General features: G+C 42.3%; 1 protein-coding gene across 4 annotated transcripts in view; it reads right to left on the reverse strand.

Annotated features, from left to right (window-relative positions):
* The window catches only part of Znf385b (zinc finger protein 385B), a 401,032-nt gene that overhangs the window by 82,652 nt on the left and 296,955 nt on the right, over positions 1 to 21,425 (reverse strand). For all 4 annotated transcript variants that reach the window (XM_059260779.1, XM_059260776.1, XM_059260777.1 and 1 more), the window contains one exon: positions 15,896 to 16,038. In XM_059260779.1, the coding sequence (XP_059116762.1) occupies positions 15,896 to 16,038 (143 nt within the window). The remainder of the gene's footprint in view (positions 1 to 15,895; positions 16,039 to 21,425) is intronic.

Raw genomic sequence — 21,425 nt, forward strand, 5'->3', positions numbered from 1 at the left:
ACAGCAAGCATTCTTACCCTGAGCCATCTCACCAGGCCCAAAGAGAGCTGGCTTTTTCTTTCAAAAATCATCACTTGAAAACGCCTCCCAATATATCCATTAAATTTCTATAGCAGACAATTCAGCACCCCAACATAAGTCTGAGAAGTATTATTTAAAAAATAGAATTCTTTATTGTTTTAAGGGGGAATTTGCACGCATGTCGCCTGATTCTACACACTGACACTGGCAGATGCGGTTTTAAGGATAACTGGTGTGAGATCTCCAAATTCCTGTAAGTGAGGATATGTTTACTTGCTTTCTGTATAAGGGCTACAAAACACTACAAGAGCTTTCTGAGAGACCAGGGAGGTGATCGTTCCTGATTTAAAAATCAATATACCTCCGGAACAGCAAAACACATTAAATGGCATTCTTTCAAAACTGTTTTGCCTAAACAAGTTGGAATGCTCCTCAAGGACCCAACATATACAGCACAGTGCTGAGGAAAATCAGGTCCGTGATGCAGATTAAAAATAGAGATGAAAAGGAAACTCCTCTTGGTACAAAGTCAGAAATGCAAACCTGTTTGTTAGATTCTTAATTCTGCAAAGCATAACCATTCCCCCCTGTAAGTGCCCGATTACATGTTGCTTACCCTCACACTAAGAATGTGATAATTGAGATGTGGCAAGGCCCCATGCACAGCAATGAACCTGGAATGTTACAGTCCTAAGACCAGGCTTGGATTTCCTGGGCCACTCCCTGTGTGGTGGTAAATTACTGCGTCGCCTTGTCTAGAACTTGCTTTGTAGACGTGGCTGGCCTTGAACTCAGAGATATGCTGCCTGCGCCTTGAAGATGCAATGACTAAAGACATGTGCCCCCACACCCAAGATGCTTCTTTGTTTAATTTTGCTTTGAGTAATAGAATTCACACATCTAAAAAGGACCCTAACTGGAAATCCAATACAGTAACACACTGAAAATGGAATTCTAGTTGGAGCAGGTAGATTAGACTCTATGCAAACCAGTCTGATTTTAGTATAACCTGCTTCACTTGAGAAAGAGGAAAGATTTTGAGAAATTTAGTGATGGTGTAGAAGCCTCTTCCACTTAGAACAGATCTTCTATCGCTGCCAGACTGAGCAAACAAAAATCTGAGATGGCCAGTTACATTTTCCTCACTTATGCTTTCGGGATTGAGCCTGGCGCCTTGCACGTAGCTAAGCACATGCTCCACAAACAAGCCACACTGTAGCCTTAAATGTGGGTCACAGATACACAACAGAAACAAAATGTTAATATAACAATGTGCCAAGCATTACATGGATATCTGGATGGCAAGAAGCAGAGGAAGGGAGGTGACTAGAAAGGAGGATGGCCCTCAAAGACGTCTTCCTCGTGACCTTCTTCAACAAGGAGCTACCCTTTCTAAAGTTTCAAGAACCTCTCAAAACAGCGTCATCGGTTGAGGAGCAAGCAGTTGACACTTGAGCCTGTGGAGGACAGGCCATATTCAAACTCTAACAGCGGCTCATCAGAAAGCCCATGTTACCGGAGCACCCTGCCAATGAACTCTAACGTCAACGTCGTCTACCTACCTGTCTCTGATTGTGAACAAAGGAAGCCCACTCTGGGATCTGAGTGTTCGGTTGCTCCTTGCAGGCTCATCTTGTCAAAATTAACATTTTATGATTTGAATTGCCAAACAGTTCCTGAGTGGTTTTACGGACATGGACTATCAAAACTGATTTTTATTATGTTTCCCTATTCCTACTGTCCCTTTGTGTGCTTGTGCATGTATGCATTTATCAGCTCTTCTCTGCAGAAAACATTCCTGGTTCAAGTTTGTTTTTCCATTTATATTATAAAAATACACAACAGTTGTAAGGGAAAATAAAGAGCTGTAATAAAATGCCTCACTCTGCTTGCAACAGTGATAATTGCTTTATTGAATAAGGCTTTGCTAATTGTACAGCTTGACATTCAAAATTTGTTCATTTGACTTGAAATTATTTTACATGAATGCAAAGAGGCAAGGAGTTCAACTCAAAAGTAGTTTTAAGTAGAAGCATCTTCATTTTCTTTTAGATCTGTAAAAGGACAGTTATTTCCAGGAAAGGAAAATTCACTACCCAAACTTACTTTAGATGTACACAATGTCCTCTCTCTAAATAGGGCCACCACAAAATAGGGGAGGGTAAGGCAGTGATCGCAGTCACTTTAAACATGCATCCAGTTTGCTTACGCAGATAGGGCGTCAGCATTTTCTGATCCGGAAACAGAGAGACAGAGTCGGAGGATGGCTCAGTGAATAGAGCACTTGATGTACAAGCATGAGGAGCCGGGTTCGGACCCCTAGGTGCCAGGCAAAATAACCACGCACGGTGTTGTATGCCTGCGACCACGGCTCTGGAGTAGGGGCCGGCAGGCAGGTCTCCTGAGCTTGCTGGCTAGCCAGTCCAGCAAAGTGATGAGCACCAGGCTGAGTTTGGGACCCTGTCTCAAAGACACCCCATGTCTACCCCTGGCTTCCACATGCGCAGGAATGGGTGCACGCGCCTGCACATACTAAACACGAACAACAACGAAAGAAACCAAGAAAATACTACAGGAACAACACGGTGATTGGGCAGGGAACACACCAAGTGTCTCTCAGGAACACTCAAGAGATGTATTGTTTCAGATGGGGCAAGGTGGCACATGCCTGCGATCCCAACACTTGGATAGTAGAAGAAGGATCAATGCCATGAGTTCAAGGCCATCACAACTAGTAAAACAAACAAACAAACAACAAACAAACAAACCCCCAAACTTTACTAGTTTGAGCAAAAGGCTATTTACAATGTATCCAAGTAGTAGGGAGATTTTCAGAAATGGTCTTAAATTATTATTTTTTTTCATTTTCTGAAATTAGTTCTATCAGGATGCTTGGTCCTTCAGTTTTCAGGACATTCATCTGAAATTTTTATTGACCATCATGCCTCTCCTATCATGTCTAACATTTTCACTAAAATTGGATATCTCTACCTAGTAATATAAGTCATGTTGTTTAAAATGTTTTGTACAATTAGTCCAGAATCACCAAATACCCGCCCGACAAGAGTCATCCACAATCTCAGTGACTGGCAGTTATGGAAACACTTTAGTCTGACTAGCCCTCCTAAAGCTAGGGTTAAAAGCTGTCCTCCGGGAATCAATCATACTCTCAGCAGAGAAGAATATTTCGGAGATGTGAAAGCTGAAATGGAGACTATAATCTTTTGTGATTACCCTTGAGGCTGAAGTGAACGCAAAAAGGAAAGTCTATGAATTGCTGATAATTTCCTGTGATGACCCACTCCCAGGAAATTCTGATATTCCTCTTGCACCGTAACAAAAGGACTGTTCCCCAGACGTGGAGTTCTTTGAAACTCCATGTCTGGGGGTCACAAAAGCTATTCATCCGTTCTAGGGGCCAGGCCTGGGAGACAGCAGCTCTCTGAAGACAATGTAGGCCCTGATTGCGCCAGGACTCATCAGCTGTGTGGCACACCCTGCCTTCCTAAAAAGTGCGGTTTTTGAAATAACTGATTTAAAAAATATATTAGTTTTAACTTACAAAAGTCTAAAGACTTATGTATTTTTCTGCTGATTCTACTGTCTATGATTAAATGCACATCTCTCTGAGTAAAATTTGATTTAAGCCGACATTTTTATTCTGAGAGGAAAAAAAAAGATTGTCATACATATGTACTTACCCTAAAAGTCTATATGATACTAAGGATGGAACCTAGTAAGTTGCAATTACTCAGAGTCTGGGTAAAGTGATTTAAATCCAGGAAAAAAAGGTATATGGAGAAGGGAAGCAGTAGTGGGAGATGTGAAAACCCAAAGTAAAAAGGGGGGACTTTAGGAATAAATGTTCGTTATCAGTATGTGAAGGATAACTTGGAACGTTGACTATTAGGACTGAGTTAAATCACTTCCTAAGGGGCCACTGGCCTATCTGTGGTTTCACTAATGAATAATGCAGACTAAAGCATCTTCAAATTATAATGACAAAGTCTCATAGATAAATAGCTTTCAGCTTCCCAAGAGCTTTCCAAGTAACTTTAAAGAAAAACATAGTGCAATCAAATTAATTGTATGCTTTTATTTTCCTCCTCAACAACCACTGGATAGACCCTCTACCAAGCCTTCCCAGAATTCAGTTGTGACCATCTTTAGTGCTTGGAGGAAGTCAGGTGATTCTGACCTCTAAGCATGGCCTGCCATCATCTCATTCAGCTGGAACAAACTGAACATACACTGAAACTAGGTGTCTTAGTTAGGGTTTCTATTGCTGCGAAGAGACACCATGATCACAGCAACTCTTATAAAGGAAAACATTTAATTGGGTGGCTTACAGTTCAGAGGTTCAGTCCATTATCATCATGGTGGGACATGGCAGTGTTCAGGCAGACATGGTGCTGGAGGGGTAGCTGAGAATCCTACGCATTCCAGGCGGCAGGAAATGAACTAAGATACTGGGTGTGACTTGAGCATAGATAAGACCTCAAAGCCTGCCTCCACAGTGACACACTTCCTCCAACAAGGCCATACCTACTCCAACAAAGCCACATCTCCTAAAAGTACTACTCTTTTGGGGGGGCATTTTTTTCAAACCACACCAAGTACAAGTACTTTAAACTGGAGCATTCATTTCATAAACTCAAGTTCTTGGCCACATGCACAACCTTGGTATCTACGTTAATTTTGGTTACTCCAATGCACAAAGCCAGTTCCAGTGTTGAACATTATTTATTTACAACAGTTAGAAGGTATCAAAAGGATTGAAATATTAATATACATTACTGTTTATTTGTAAGTATAGTGCCTTGCTATACTGAGTCACTTTGTAAACATCTGATAGGTAAAAGTATTTTAAATGATTAAAAATAATATTGTGATGTTATATAACATTCCCCTCTCCCCCAAAAGGAAAACCAAATTCAATAAACTTTAGAAATTTCCCAAATATTCAATCATACTCAGTTCTCTATGAATATCATCTACTTACACATTCATTATATAATGATGTGAATAGGAAGATACCATCATGCCCAGTTTTAAGATGGAGAAAAATGAAAAAGTAACCTTCTCAATATCACTCTCATGTTCTGCTTGGGAAGCAGCAGAACCCTCTCCCTTTTGGCTCCCCATGGACCCTGCTTTACCGGCCAACAGGACCTGGAGTCATGCCTTCCTTTGAAGCCAGTCAAGCTGAGTCACACCTCAGATTAAAGGGGATCTTCCTGATGGCCTCTGCAAGAGGTGGAATATAACGAATTCACGACTGATTAACCTTAGGAAGGACACCATCTCCTAATTTAGATGGGAAGTGCTTCCAAGTGTCCTGCCTGAGCAGTCATTGATCATCATTTCTGTGTCTGATAGCTTCTGCTCCTTTTGGGGAATGGAGAGTCTGGGAGTTTGACTACACTGCAGTGACAGGGAACCATCTTAAATGTGACAGGAGCTTGGTGTCCACTGCGAAAAGTGAGGAAACTGGAAGGAGACATGTTTTCAACCCGGAGAATTATTTGTTAGCCACCGGCCGGTGGGAGAGAAAGGCACTGTGCTGCTGTGCCTCAGATCTCCACCTGGCTCCAGTAACTATGCCTACAAGAGCTCGTGTTGGGACTGACAAGACAGAACCGTCTCCCGAATACAATGTGTGCGGTGTGCCAAGGAGGATTCTCAGCTTGACTTTGGGAGGATTTGTTAGGTACTTAAAACTAGGCCCCACATGAATAAGCTGTGAGAAGTACGCACACTTCAATTCACGTTAGGTGAAAGTGGAGGCCAGCCCTTGCCTGTCTCATTATTTTCGCTCTTTTCAGTGCTATCCCACTCTACTAGAAGAAACAAAGACACTGGGTTATATCCTTCAACCTTGTGCCCCACAAAATGCCCAGCCATGACAAGTAGCCTGTTTTCATCCATGAGCACATTAAAATAATTAATTGTCATATGTCTTCAAAACATGCAAACGCCCTGTGAGTCTCAGTCCCAGGGAAACAGGGTATCATTCATATAACTTAAGCTATTTATCATTTTATTTCAAGCATCCAAACATAAAAAGGAAGTTATAAAAAAAACTAAAGTGAAAGCTCAATTTGTGAGAAAGTCTTTTTCCAAGATTCCTACTAAGCTTGCAGATGTGTTTTAACTCCACAGATTGCTAAATAGCACTCCAATTCATCTTTAGCACCCTCAATGCAGCCATAAAAGCAAAGAGACTGGAATATTCCACAGCGTGCTGCTCATCTACAAAGAGACTTAATACTTAATTCTGAGCACAAGAATCAAGAAGGCAAAAAAGACAGAAGAAGAAAAAAGAAAAAGAAAAACAAAACACTGTGTTACTGGAGGGCTCTCAAGCTCTTTGGGTACCACCACGATCAATCACTGGGTATCTCACTTAGAAATCCCTCTCCTGGGCTGTGGAGATTGTTTTATGTATTGATATTTCCCTACTTTTTTTTTTTTTTTTTTATTGAGCTTTCCCACTATATTACGGGCACACAAAGACTTGGTGACTGAGGCAAGCTAAGAACAGGCTGTGTCATGGAGGTCACGGGCCACTTTCTAACTAGATTTAAGGCCTGCTCCATAGGAGGAAACACATGCCTGCTACTGTAAATCTGGCCAAGAACCTATGGTTGGACACTCACAGGCTCCAGGGGTGAGCCAACCACTATTATTCTGCTGAGTGGACACAGTATCAGAGTGCTCAGCCACAAATAGGACATTCATGTCCCGACTGTCTCCCTTCCTCTCCTCCTGGTGCCTACCACAGGGCTCAGGGCCACTGCCGAAGGGAGGGTAGACAGACTGAAGAGCTGGGGTCAGAAGAACAGAGTGAGACAGCGTCTTCTGTATTCACAAACTCACAGATTCTGTAGCTGTCTACATATGACTGGCATAAGATCAAGCCAATCAACGTTCTAGCATGGAAGGGGAAGGGATTCAGGAGCCGCCACCCCCAATTGAAGAGATACAGACAGTTGATGGCTTCTAGGGGGAGAAAGAGTCCATTTTCTCTAAGGGTATGGCTCCTCATACTTTGACCATACTCTGGTAGAGAGCCCCACATCCTGAATAATATGAACAGCATAAATTGGAATTGATGCTTATTTAAAAGAAAACAAAAACAAACAAAAAAACCCAGACACAAACTTGGAGGGATAAGGAGTGGAGATGGATGGATATGGGAAGAGTTAGGAGGAGGAGCAAATATAATCAAAATACATTGTATAAAATTCTCTAATAAAGACATGTTTTTTAAAAGGAACAAGGCTGGAGGTTTCTTCTTTTCCTAATTACCCTGAATGAATTCATCGAGCACATCAGTTGAGAATCAGATAAAGATGTGAAGGAAGACGGCCCAATGTAGACACCCTTTCCAAGGTGACTCTACTCTTGAAAAAATGCTGACCTGGGGCAGTGCCAAGGCCGAGGACCTGTCTTGCCAGAAAAACCTAGTGAACCCTCCAAGTACACATAATCCTTGAAATCCTAGCACTGAAGATTCAGCCCAGAGCACGTGAGGCTGAGACCGGGATAATGAAAGGGGCACACGGGAGGACACAGCATGTTGAAGCTGCAGAGGTCTCTTTCTAGACTCCCCTCACCTGTGATGCTTACCGCCCAAGGACCATCAAAATCTTAGCAGAATCTTCGAGAGCTTACAGTGAATTCCTGTCTGGGAGCAACTTCTGACCTATTTGTCAAGTTAACCTCTGCTTAGCATGATGAATGTAGCACCAGACATGCAGGAAATAGTGGTACCTTAAACAATGATTTAGAGGAGGAGAAGAAACTGGACTACCTTCTGTAGAAGCATCCTTTTATACATACACAGCATGTAAGTTCTAGCTACATATCCCAGTGGAGGCTCAGGAGACCAGAGTAAAGGGAGGCTCAAACATCAAGTCTTTAGTACAGTAAGTTTTGAGGCTTTGGAATGAGGCAAAGGATACAAGTCACATTTAAAATTGCCATGTTTATGGTCTGAGGGAGGAGGAAAACAAGAGTGTGTGGTCACTGTGAATTCGTCTTTCCTCCCAGAGATCTTATCTACACACTTTTTTCCCCATGTCAAATTTATGAGGGTGTGCGTGTGTGTGCAATATTCTCTAGACACATACACCCATGGCTAAGTATTTGTACAGCAATCTTTGTTAGGTCTTTATTACATTTTAAAAAGTTTTCCCTTTTTTTTCAAGATTTATTTCTAATTATGTGTGTGTGTGTGTGCATATGTACACATAAATGCAGGTTCCTGCAGAGGCCAGAAGAGGGCACTGGAGTCCCTGGAGCTGAAGTTACCAGTGGTTGTGAGGCATCTTGCGGATGCTAGGAACTGAACTCAGATCCTCTGCAAGAGCAGTGCTAACTCTCAAGTCTTTTCTGCAGTCTCCTTAAAGGTTACTATAAATACATTTTTTATAATCATCTGCTAAGCATTGCTATGAATGTTCTAAGCCCAATAATGGGCAACAATTTTTACACCTTTCAATGACTCTGAGTAACTGTAGATGATTTCATCTCAGTGTAGCTTATTACACACTTCTTCAGAACATATAGAAGAGGACGGCTCTTTAGCGTATTTTAAAGCTATCATCAAAAACAAAATTTCAACCACATTTTCTTTCCTTCTTTCTTCTTTAATGTGGCTAGGGTAAAGGGGTAAGTGTAGACAGACACACTAGCATCTATAAAATATATGAAATATATAAAATTTTCATGCTAACAAGCACTGTTAAGAACATAAAAACCAGACTCACAGAGCAAAGGTTCACTTTGGGTTACATCAGCTGAAGCATTCCACTATACAAGAACAAACCAGAAATATGTACTTGAATGTAGGAATAAGGAGTTGATGCAGTAGACATAGGGATTAAAAACAGCGGAAAAAGTTCAGCATCCCAGATGACTGCAGGCTCCTTACAATGGCATCTCCTGAGTAACAGGCAAACTAATAGCAAAGTAAATGTGATTTTAATTTCTAATTCCCTTCTCTCAGCACCAGTTGATAAATGCACTATTTCTATTATAAGTAGACAGACTTTGAGTGCTTGTTGATATTTCCAGGCTATGAATGATTCAGATGCCAGAGGCTCTAGAATGGTAAGGTGACTTGCTTATCGCACTGGTGATCTCACAGCTTGTCATGCATGACTCAGACAATCACACAGTGGCCTGAGACTTTATACTCGGAAATCACCTTTATTCTGTTCCACACATTTGATCATGTGTTAGGAAAAAATAATTTCAAGGTGGGGAGTGAGATCACATTTTTTTCCCTAAAAAAAATATGTTATTGGGCCTCTTGCAGTGAAACAGCAGTTGTGCCTGTGGTTTCCTGGAAGAGTCGCAGAAACATAGCAGGACCCGAGAAGAATTTCACATAAACAGGCTCATAAAACACCTGTCAATCACGGAGAAACCGAGGGGTGACTGTCTTCCCTAGGCAGCTCTGGATTGCAGTTAGAGCTCTGGAGAGGAATGTACACACATCTCTTCCTGCATGCAGGCTGTGGCCTCTCAGAAGTAGCTTTAACTAATAGTAGGTATGCTCATGTGGGATGGGAATGTGTCAAATCTGAGCTCATAGCCGACTACCATAGACTTCATGGTTTTACCACAGGACTTCGTGTTCTCACACTCCTGGAGGTCGGAAGTGTGAGATGAGGTTGGTTTCTATTTAGGGATATATACATACGGATGTATACACCTATGCATGCAATCACAACAGTGAAAAAGGAAGGCACAGGTCTGAGTGAAAGAGGGGCAGGACAGATGGGAGGGTCTGGAGGAAAGAAGGAAAGAATGTTGTAATTACAATCACAATCTCAAGAAATAAAAGAATAAAAATGGGAACAGGTTAAAAATTAGCAAGTGTGGGGTGGGGCTGGGGAGGTGACTCTGTCTGAGTGCTAACGGCATGCAAGCAGGAAAACTTCAGTCGGGGCTGGGACGATGCAGACAGAAGACTTGAGGAGAAGGCGGCTGCTCCTCAGAGACCAACACTGACCACTGGGGCAGTGGGAGAAATGACCATCAGCGTGTAGCCAGGCAGAAAAGCCTGCCGGGTCGGGGCCCTGAAGGTCAAAACCGTAAAGAGAATTGATGTTTGTGTTTTCACGGTCTTCACTTTTATAAATGACACAAACCATCTCTCTGTACAGCGGAACCACTAAAGCTGAGCGCTGTTGTTGCTGGGCCGTGGCCATCAGGACGTGGGGCCCAAATCATGACCCTCCTGATGGCCAGTTTCCTTATCTGCCTCTTTACAGCTTTGCTACATGGGGTCTTACATTATTTGTTTATTTTTTCAAAAGAGTTATTTACATACTTCAATTTGTTTGAGCATTTGGCTACACGTATGTGTAGGTACCATATGTATGTCTGGTGCCCTCAGAGGTAGAGCAGCAAGTGCTCTTAAGCACTGAGCCGTCTCTCCAGCCCTCTGCTTATTCATCGTATATAGCATGGAAAGATTCAGTTGTGGAGTGTGAGAGGATACAGCCTCTGAGTGACTGCTGGGAAGCACAGACACCGCAATGTGTAAACTCAGCAGAGAACAAGGCACCAGTCTGGTTTTAGACGATGACAGAAATCCGTCATTATTCATCCTTATTCATCATACAACGCTCCGCTCTATTATAAATACAAGAGAAAACATTACATCTGTTTGTTTATTGAGAACACAGTCTTACTAAGTAGCCTAGGCTGTCCTGGAATCTACTGTGTTACATAGACCAGGCTGACTTCAGTCTCACAGAGATCTGCCTGTCTATGAGTACTGGGATTAAAGGTGTGTGCCACCACACCTGGTTATGTCTTTTTAAAAGAGTTACTTTATTTTTTACTAATTTTTATGTGTATATGCACATGTATGACGAGGCCAGAAGAAGGCATTGGATCCACTAGAGCTGGAGTTAGATAACTGTGCACCAACTCGTGTGGCTGTTAGGAACTGAACTTGAGACCCCTGCAAGAGCAGCAAGTGCTCTTAACCACTAGGCCATCTCTCCAGCTCTTAAGTATATGTATTTTAAACTGACTTGAAGAAGGTAACAAAGCTGAAGATTTTCCAAACCTTTATCTGTGGGTCCTGGTATAGCAACAGAATTGCTACTTTTCAGATAAAAGTTGATTAAATTTGATCCCATTTCTCATATTGATTAATATCAACATTGGTTGAAAATAAAGTGAAACTACAATTCACCTTGTTTCTCAAAAAAGGAGTAGACAGAAACTTTTAAAATCTGCCGATAAGACACAACAGCTGTTGTACAAATATATTCTGCTTCAACAGGACTGCTTGTAGAAGCTTGTATTTCATATTCAGAAAGTCACTTCCTCTTTACTTAATGATCCTGCAGGAAATTATCTAGCATGTGTCCAGCAAGGACAGGGAAAGATTTCTGATTGGGCTTTGTTCCTAGTGTGTGAGGTGGGAGGTGGCATAGGCCTAAAGAGCCAAGGGCGTGAAGATCCAGCACACAAGTCTTAACATTAAAAGATCATAATTCAAGCCCCAGCTACTCTTCTTGACAACAGGAGTTACAACACTGACTCCTCAGTGTTTTGAGAGCTGAATCCCTGGAGGGATAGAAAAGATCACAAATACATGATAATTTAAGTGTAATTATTAGTAGCGATATAGAAACATTTCCCTAGGGAAAAAAAATCTGGTCATTGACTGCTGCAGGCCGCAGGAATATATCATAGGAACTCAGCTGGTTATGGCAAAGTCACTACCTGGAGGAATCAGGGAATTCCTCCAGAGGAAGCCAAATCCCAAAAAGTTTTTGTTGTTACTTGGCTTGTTATATATCAGCTGAATTCTGTTATGAAAATCATGTGTGCCTTCATAGTTTTCCCAATTGACTTTTCCCTAAGAAGGGCTAACAGTGTGGACTGATCACTCTATGGACATATACATTCCAGGTATTTGGAGAACTGCCTCAGGAAAGGCTTTCTCTGGAATCAGATATCTCCCCTAGCCACTTTCAAAGACTAGCAGTAATAACAGTCCACAGGCAAGTCTCCTGATTTAAGACAAATTCCACAAGGAGACACCGCCTAGGTCAGGTGGATGTTCACAATTCAGCTCGGACCCTCCTTTCTTACAGCCTTACTAACTTTATAGACCACTAACTCCTTATCTAACCACTTCTAGGAATATTTGGATAACCTTCTGCGCTGACAGCTATGCTCAGCCAGAACCCCAGTTCAAGCCTCCCTGTAATTATCATCATTAGCAGCATCTGGCCAGGTCCATCTCCAGATGGAGGAGAGTACTTTATCAGAGATACCTCTGTATTCTCTAAGAACAGACTTAACCATCCAGGCTACCTGTTTGAGAAGGCCTGGCGGATGTGCCAATTAAGCCTTACTTCCTCCTTTCCCAAACCTTACCTCCAGTTCCAGATCTCCCTTTAACTATCACCAGAGGCATCTAGCTGTACACAGGTTGCCTAGCAACTGAGCACACTTTCCCCCACCCTTCAGAAAAACGGCAGATAGCTTGGACAAATAGGAGCCACAGGAAAAAAGAAGACAGTTTTATTTTCTCCCATTGCCCTAGCAACTTACAGATTCTTAAAATTTTCTACCAATCACGTTTAAGATTATAGTTGAGCACATAAGAGCGATCCTCTTAGATATAACCTGAATTCAGCCTTTAGTTAATTCATTTTCCCACTGGTCACTTCCCTTTGGGGTTGCAAATGATAATTAACGGTTATTGCCTCTCAATGTGATTCTTATTACCCCTCCGTTTGACCCTGGAAGCCTGGCTTTATATACCAGGAATTCCAGGGCACAGAGAGTCAGAAGAGAAAAGAGTATGGGAGAACTAGACGGATAAGAACTTGAGAGGAACAAACTGAGATGGGGAAGAACTAGATTGAAGGGCTAGAACAGAGTACTAGAGGAATGAGATGGAACATGAGGAAGAGCCAGATGAGAAAGTACTAGATGGGGAAGAACAAGTTGAGGAAGAACGAGATGAGGAGAGAGAAGGAGATGGGAGAAAAGATGATATGGGAAGGAACAAGATGGATGAGAACCTAGAAGGGGCAGAACTAGATGAAGTAATTAAGATAGAACCTAGAGGGGACCGCAGACAAGTGTAGAGAGAAATCAGGCTAAAAATGAGCTAAATATGAGAGCAGAATATAAGCTTGTAACTGACACAGAACAATAAAGTATATGGACTAAGGAGTTTCGTGTACATAGATTAATTTCTTTTCATCAAAGATTAATTATCAGCTGGTTGTAGATTCTTCCCGGACCCTTGGAGGGGACCCCCATATTCCCCGTTAATTGACCACATCTTAAAATCTCCTAGGAAATTTCCCAAATGAGTTGGGTGCTGGGATGGAAAAACCAGTAGGGAAAAAGACAGTCATTTTAACTGCAACTCAGAGAAACACACACACACACACACACACACACACACACACACTGAGAGAGAGAGAGAGAGAGAGAGAGAGAGAGAGAGAGAGAGAGAGAGAGAGAGAGGGAGAGAGAAAGGGAGGGAGAGAGAGACACTCATCCCTCCTCCGTATGTGTGTGCGTGCATGCAAGTGTGTGTGTGTGTGTGTGTGTGTGTGTGTGTGTGTGTGTGTGTATGTGTGCATCTGTGTATGTTTTGATAGAGGGCTCCAGTATGAAGCCCAAGCTGACTTTGAACTGAAGATCCTCCTGTCTTAGCCCCACTGGCACTGAATAGGTGTGCACCACCATGCCCAACAAGATAAGAGAAGTCCCATTAGGGCTGACTTAATTTTTCATAGAGTACTAGAAGGGGCATGGCTTGGATTTAGTAAACTGAGCAAAATCAGTATTTCTGATAGGTTTTCTTGCAATTTCTTCACCATTAATCACTTCATATTAATCAAGTAATATCAGCATTTGAAAATTTTAGAGCTTATTTTCTTCTAAGAAGAAAAAACATAAAAAGAATATTCATTGAGTTTTATCAATATAGTGTAAGATTGTTTTGCACAATAAATAAGTAATATGACATGTCAGTGCATCTGTGAGCCCTGTGCAACACTAATAAGCCAATGTAAATTTTACATTTATGTTAAGAAAGAACTTTGTGAAAGCATTCACTCTATTTTTGTTTAACAGCCTTTAAAAACCTAGATGCAATAGCATGCAAGACATTTTGAAGATCGACAATGGTGGCCTCCAGAACATCACTGAGTATCTGTTAGGTGTGAGGTGTTGGAAGGAGCTGGGGCAAAGATGCTAGCTGGGACAACATATTCCTAGTAAAGGGAGTAGAGTGTGATCAGGGCAGAGAATGAAGTTTTCATGTTGCCTTGAGTGCTAATGTTTCCTTAGAAGCCGAACATGTTTGTAAGACAGCTATAATCTCCTGCGGGCAAATTTAAAAAAAATCATGCTACTTGTTCTAACAATCACGTATGAGACTTGAGTTAAAAAAGTCAAAGCACAGGCAAACATTTAAGATTGCTCCATCACCCACGCTGCTTATCAACAGCCCCTCTCCTTGTGCTGCAGTCCACAGACAAAAGGTGACCCAAACAGAAATACCTAGAAAACATCCTAAGTACAGTGTGATGTTTGGAACGATTGCAGATTCAGTGACAGGCTCACTTGTGATGGATTCACGTGGCCAAGATGGGCCCTGATTGATCTAATTTCCATGCTCCTTTGGATTAGATTACCTTTTCATGCCTTAAAACAAAAACCAAACCCAACAAAAAAGCCTGTTGGCTTTGGCCAGAAAAGAAAAGAAAAGAGAAACATTCAACCATTTACTGGGCCAGTCAAAGGCAGAGCCTTTCCAAAGCTGTGCGGTCCTTCACTTGCTGATTACCATACGGTACTGGGCCCCAACAGAAGGCTTGTCAACAGATTCTATTTACAACCCTTGAGGAAAAACCCTCTTGCTTTTTTCACTTCTGCAGGAGATAAGTTTGCAAAGAGGGGACATCTGGCAGTGCTTCCAAAGCACACTGTCTGGTGCTGTTGATAACACGATTATTTGTTTTGATCATGGCAGCATCTAGAATGTTCCTGTTCAGGACTACCATCCTGCCCCACCAAATGTATTTATCTATGGTGCAGATGTAATCCATGCCGTCCCTTCAGTGTTCAACCTTTCTCCTGCTAGAAGTTTCCAATCTACCCAGAATCCTGCTGTTCAATGATGTCAGCTCTACTTGGCATGTCTATGAAATGCCTTTCGTTCAAATAAAAGGAAGTTGGGCGACTGACATGAATATGCTGGCCAGAGTGAGCAATTCACTAGTGTTATGTATGTTTAATGGGAAATAGCTACACACTGTATAGAAAATTCATATGTAGATTTCAAATGAATATCTTTCTTTCTTGTCAGAGTCAGATTCAATAACTCACAAGAGCTCCCAAATAAAAACTATGTTTAGATGAAAGTCATATTTTATCTAAAACATCTCCCAAATAAAAAGGCACCCAGAGAGACAAATCCCACAGTTGTTGCTTTTAGTTTTCTTTACAGTAAAAATTGGAAAAAAAAAATCATTGTGGCTCGATGTCTCTAAATTGTGTGCCCTTGAACACACCCGAACAGGGCCTCAGGAATAACAGAGACGGCAAACCCATGTGAAGTTCATCCAAACTGGACACCGTTAACAGGTGAGAATCATCTCTGGAGACATTAGTAAAGCCCACAGGCTGCCTGTTGTTTGGGCTGAGTTCCATGAGCGAGGCATTTTCCACGACGGCACAGCCGAGAGGTAGAACCTCGGCCACACACTTTGGAAACAGACTCTAGCCATGGTCCACCTGGGCATGGAGTGAGAGAAAAGAGATTGTAGTACAGAGGCAGAAGGAAAATAAAAATGCATTTACTCACTGTGTTAAAATTTGGAAAGAGTCCCACAGCAGAGCTGCTGTCCACTGGAAAAGACATGAACGGTTTGATGTCCAGTGAAGGCTGCATCATCAGGGTGGGTGTGCGCACCAGGGCAGGAAGGGTAGTACTGTGGCATGCACTGCCTGCCAAGAACAAAACAAAACAAACTCAGTCTCTCACTCACATCCACTTCCCTCCCAAGCGCGCAGGGCCAACACACGGCTGCTGAGCTGTGACCGGCAAAACACAAGAGTCACAGAGGCAAGCACCTGGCAAATATTGTCAAAAAGAGCTCTTCATGGACGGGGACACATGCAGAATACTTCCCTGTGCATAAGCCAAGGGTTTCTCAGGGTCAGGTGACACACTGTTCCCAGGTTCCACCAGCAGGTGTGGCATAATGCGAACGTCCTGGCGTCCAACCCTCCTGGCATCTTTGAGACCCCACCAACTGCTAGAGAATAAGGGAGGGTCTCTCAAGATGCTCTTTACTATTGGGAGTAGACAGCCAGCAGCAAGTTTTTATGCAGATCAGAGATAATTACTGGGGTTTTATGAGGAAGGAAACCTTGGACTTTGGCAGTTATTGGCTATAGTTATGACTCAATTCGTTGTCTTGAAAATGATCACAAAATTTTCCTTGCTCTAGGGGAAAGAGGAAGTCTAGACATGGGATGGCTAGAGAACACAAGAAGGTGGGTTATGGTCTGGCTGCAGACATGGAGTTTGGGGACAGGAACTCATCATTTTGTCTTACTTTTTATACCTAATGAACTTGTGTTCTTTGGGCACCTGTCCCCTCGAGTAGTTGTATTAGCTATTCCCTCCTTCGGTATCTGGTTTAATTCAGGACTCGGTGATTTAGAATGATGTTGGCATTCTTCCTGGTGATTAGCAGTCTAGAGTATAGATACATTTGCTGGCCTGGTTGGCTCTCTAGGAGACAGGCTCTGGCATGCTTTGTGTGTGTGTGCATGCCTGCTTGTGCAAGTATGTATGCACACGTGTACCCACGTATGTAGAGACCAGAAGTCAGCATCAAGTGTCATTTCTCAGGAACCCATCATCTTGTTTTCTGAGTCAGGGTGTTTTACTCGGGCTTTGCAGATCTGGCAGGCTGGCAGCCAGTGGCCCAAGGGATCCCCAGCTCTGTCTCTGCCTCCCTAGCTGAGATTGCAAAAGTTATCTCCCAGAGTGTACCACCTTGGCTGCCTTTCATGTGGGTGCTGGGGATCAGACTCAAGTCCTCATGGTTACATGGCAAATACTTTATCAACCGAGCTACTACGTACACAGTCCCATGTATGTATGTATGTATGTATGTATGTATGTATGTATGTATACTAATCACATATCAGATAATTCACTCACTTACACTGTAAATTGAATAGTTTTTTTTTTGTATATTCAGCATGGTAAATGAACATCATCTTCACATGCAGAACATTTTCCCGTAGCAGCAGTCCCTTTCCCATTTCACCCAGCATCCCTAGCTTCTGACAACTACCAATCAATTTTCTATATATATAGATTTAGCTGTCCAGAACATGCCGTTTAAATAAAACCTTACATGTCTTTTTTTGTTTGAGATTAATGCTTTCAAGGATTACTCGTACTGTAGCACGCATCAGGGTACTGTGCCTTTTCAAGGCTGAATGCTGCTGTCCTACTGTGGGCATGTCCCACATTTTGCATATTCATTTATCATATCATGGGCATTTGGATTAGTTGTCCTTTGGGGGCATTCTGAAGGGGGCTGGGCAGCAACATGAGGCCTCAGTTCTCCCTGGCCTGCCCAGCTTGGATCACACAATAATTTCATGCCTAGAATCCCTCACTTGCTTGAGGGAGAAATGAGGAGTGTAAGAAAATGCCCCAACTATTAAAGTGTCCACCAGCCTCTTACAGTGTGCCCAAATCACTGAAGTTCCTGCCTCAGTGACAAACTGTTTGGTAATGAGTTTCCAAAGAAACTGGTGGCATGTTGCCAGTCAGTTGTGGATAGTATTGGCAAGTGTTGAGTAGAGTGTCATAGCTCATTTACACTGATCTTTTAAAAAATATATTAAAAAAGGAAAAGAAATAAGAGAAAAAAAGGGCACCTGAAGTATTATCTGTAATAGTCATTCAGATCAGTCAGAGCCATTAGGAAATACATATGGGGACGCAGTACAGAGAGTTAGCCAAGAGTATAGACGGAACAGTGATTTGTTTTCCTGATGCTCAATTAAGTAATCTGGTTTGGCCTGGTAGGTATACACCACTGGCACTTAATTACAGATTATTCTCCTAATCAGGTAATGCTATCTCCATTGCTAACCTCAAGCCTGAAGATCCAAGATGATGTATTACATCATTGCATCAAATGTCGCAGAGGCGTATCTGAAAGGACTTGTTTTAACATCGTAGCTAAATTGAAAGCTGGAGAAAATGGCCTTTAGCAATTTATCACCATAATTATTAGAACCCTAAAGCACAAAGGGTAAGTAGGTAGTATTAATCTAAGTCACCTATTGAACAAACACAACTGTTTTGTGGTTGTTGGTCTCTGAAAGGGGAGCCAAGCTCCATCTCTAAGGCCTCCATGGTGGCTGTGGTAGCAGTGTGTAATACAGAGGCCCCCAGGGCCTGGTGAGAGTCACTCTGTACTAACAAACTCAAATCACACGGCATGCAGTGGGGAAACTCACAAACAGACTGCTCCATCAAGGAAGGTCAGACTGTTCCGCAATCCTCCTTACCCAATCACATCTCTATGCTAATAGACAGGAGGCTGAAGAACTACTTAGCTTCCACCATTCATTAGCATAAAAACTTAGCAGCTGTTTACCATCTCATTAGCATTTTAATGACACACAATTTGCCATGTTAAACACAGATTGTTTTAAAGTACTGATGGGTCTTAGGAACAAACCACACTCCCATCAATCCCTTCACATCACCCTTGCTGTTTTCGGTTGTTAAGCGCGGCTTCACCAAGCCTGACTTTTCCGCAGAAGCGTTTGCAGATTGAAATGAAAGACAAAGCACAAAGCGATTCGAAAGTTATTCACTCTTTGATTCTCTGTCATTTTACTCCAGATTTTGCTCCTACTGCTGGCAAGCCTTTCCTGTCACCTTTGGGTGCCTGAAAGTCAGTGAGAGTTGTGAGCAGAAATTTGGCTAAAAGGCATTGTGCCCTACAAGAGAATGTTCAATTTCTCTAAGAGTCAAAGACTTGCTGAGATTTAAAAAAAAAAGAAAATAAAAAGGAAAGGAAAAAAGGAAAAAAAGGTTAACAATGACATAATGACCATTTCTGTGCAAAAGTGCTCCACCTTTGCATTGCTATTCTCAGGAGACAGGAACAATATTTAACTTTTTTTAAAAAGCAAACTTGGGGGGTTAAGGGGAAATGGAGGCGGTTATTAAGTAAAGTGCAGTTTATTAATTAAAATTAAAAAGAGTGCTTCGGCTTAGATTTAAACACAGGTGCACGGGTACACACCCAGGGCAAAGTGGACGTGGTCCACTGGTGAGAGTGTCACCAACTTTGGGTTTTCTGCAATCATTCAGCAATATATATGACCCTAAAGTGTATGTGTGTGTAATAAAGCTGATAAATGTGCACTTGAGTTGGGTGGGTTGTACACAGAGGCCAGAGGAGGAGGACAGGTACCCTCGTCTGTCACTTTCTGACTTACTGCTTTTTGAGGTAGGATCTTTCACTGAACCTGATGCTATCTACGCTTGGGCAGCCAACAAGCTCCAGCCATCCTCCTGTCTCTGTGCCCTGCCACCCAAAGGCTTCCAACATTGGGGTTACAAACACACTGTACCTTGAGGGACTTTTCAATAGATGTTGGGACCCAAACTCAGCACACACTCTTATCCAATGAGCCCTCGCTCCAACACTGACAGATTGGTTGGTTTTTGTTTGTTTGTTTTTAATTACTAACTATAATGGTTAGGTTTTGTCAACCTGACACAAACTAGAGTCACTTCAGAAGAGGGAACTTTAATTGAGGAATTGCCTCCATCACATTGGCCTGTAGGCCTATCTCCGGGGCTTTTACTTGATTGATGATTGATGTAGGAGGGCCCATCCCACTGTGGGCGGTGCCATCTCTGGGCAGGTGGTCCTGGGTTGAACAAGCCATAGAAGCCAGCCAGTACTCAGGGCTCCCCTAGAGTCTCTGCTACAGTTCCTGCCTCCAGGTCCCTGCCTCAATGATCTTGACGGTGGACTGTAGCCTGTAAGATGAAATAAACCCTTTCTGTCCTCGAGCTGATTGGTCAGTATTTTATCACAGCAATGCAATGCAATCTAGGACACTAGCCCTTTTAGGCCAGTGTACAAAGTACTGAGTCTCATAGAAACGAAGAAAGTCAAAATAGGGTTTCCTCTTATTTGATGAGGCTTTTTATATCATATGTATTTATCAAACCTCCTGTTAAAATGACACACATACACACATTCCTCTGGTTTTGGTGAATTCTTTTTTGGGGGTGGGGGGAGACACTTCTTTAGAGAAGGGAATGTGAAGGGTGAAGAGGAAGTGAGTGGGAGAGGGAAGGAGGAGGAGGAGAGACAAGGTCAGGGAGATCTTAATTCCATGTTCTGAGAACTTTCAATTGTTGTCAATTCACCATGCTCGGCATGGCAAGGTACCCTACTCTGGGGGCACAGTTACAGTTTTCTGAGTCCCAACAAATAGAAGTTATATTTATCTATCCTATGAAGCCAGTAATACATGAAAGACTCACCACTGTGATCATAAAAAAAAAAAAATCCTATTATTTCAGCCAACTGCCTCTGTAACATTATAGGTACCTTATCATGTCAATGGATTATGTCATAATCCATCACAATGAAAGCTCATTTGAGGGCCAAGTGACACTTGGAATTATTGCCTTAGTCTCTGACCTTTAGAAATGTGATCTTGAAGGCCCTTTTAGGTTATAATCCCAAGGCTTCCTGGTGCCTCATCTTTGTGCCATAACAGAAACAAACAAAGCATCTAACTCTTAGACATGAGAGCCAGACAAGACAACCCAAATAAAGAAACATTTATAGAGTGAGATGAAGTCTGTTCTTAACCATGCAAGACTTGCTCCCTATGCCATGGCCAGGTACGACCCTTCCTGTGGGTACTGAAACAGAAAACTTATCATGCCATACACGCCAAATATGGAACTCCTAATGACTTCTCTAAAGAAATTAAAATGAGTGGCAGCTCAGTTTGTCCTTTTCATTGCTTTCCCAGCTTTGTGGCCCCTCACACTGTACGTCTCTCCCTCTGACCAGCACAACCAATAACAGAGCATCCCCTGGTCTTCTCTCAGCCCACTGTGTCAGGAAAATAGAAAAGACCAAGAGGTCTACTGACCAAGCACAGCCGCTAGGAGGCAGCCATGTGATCGAAGGCTGAGACTGATAAAGCTTTGTTTCCAAAGTGGTTTTTAGAATGGTAGCGTGGGACCATGGACCAAGTACTATCCAATCACATTCACATAGCACAGATATTAATATTCACATATAGGTAAATAG

Source organism: Peromyscus eremicus, chromosome 4 (assembly GCF_949786415.1).
Source record: "Peromyscus eremicus chromosome 4, PerEre_H2_v1, whole genome shotgun sequence".
Lineage (NCBI taxonomy): Eukaryota > Metazoa > Chordata > Mammalia > Rodentia > Cricetidae > Peromyscus > Peromyscus eremicus.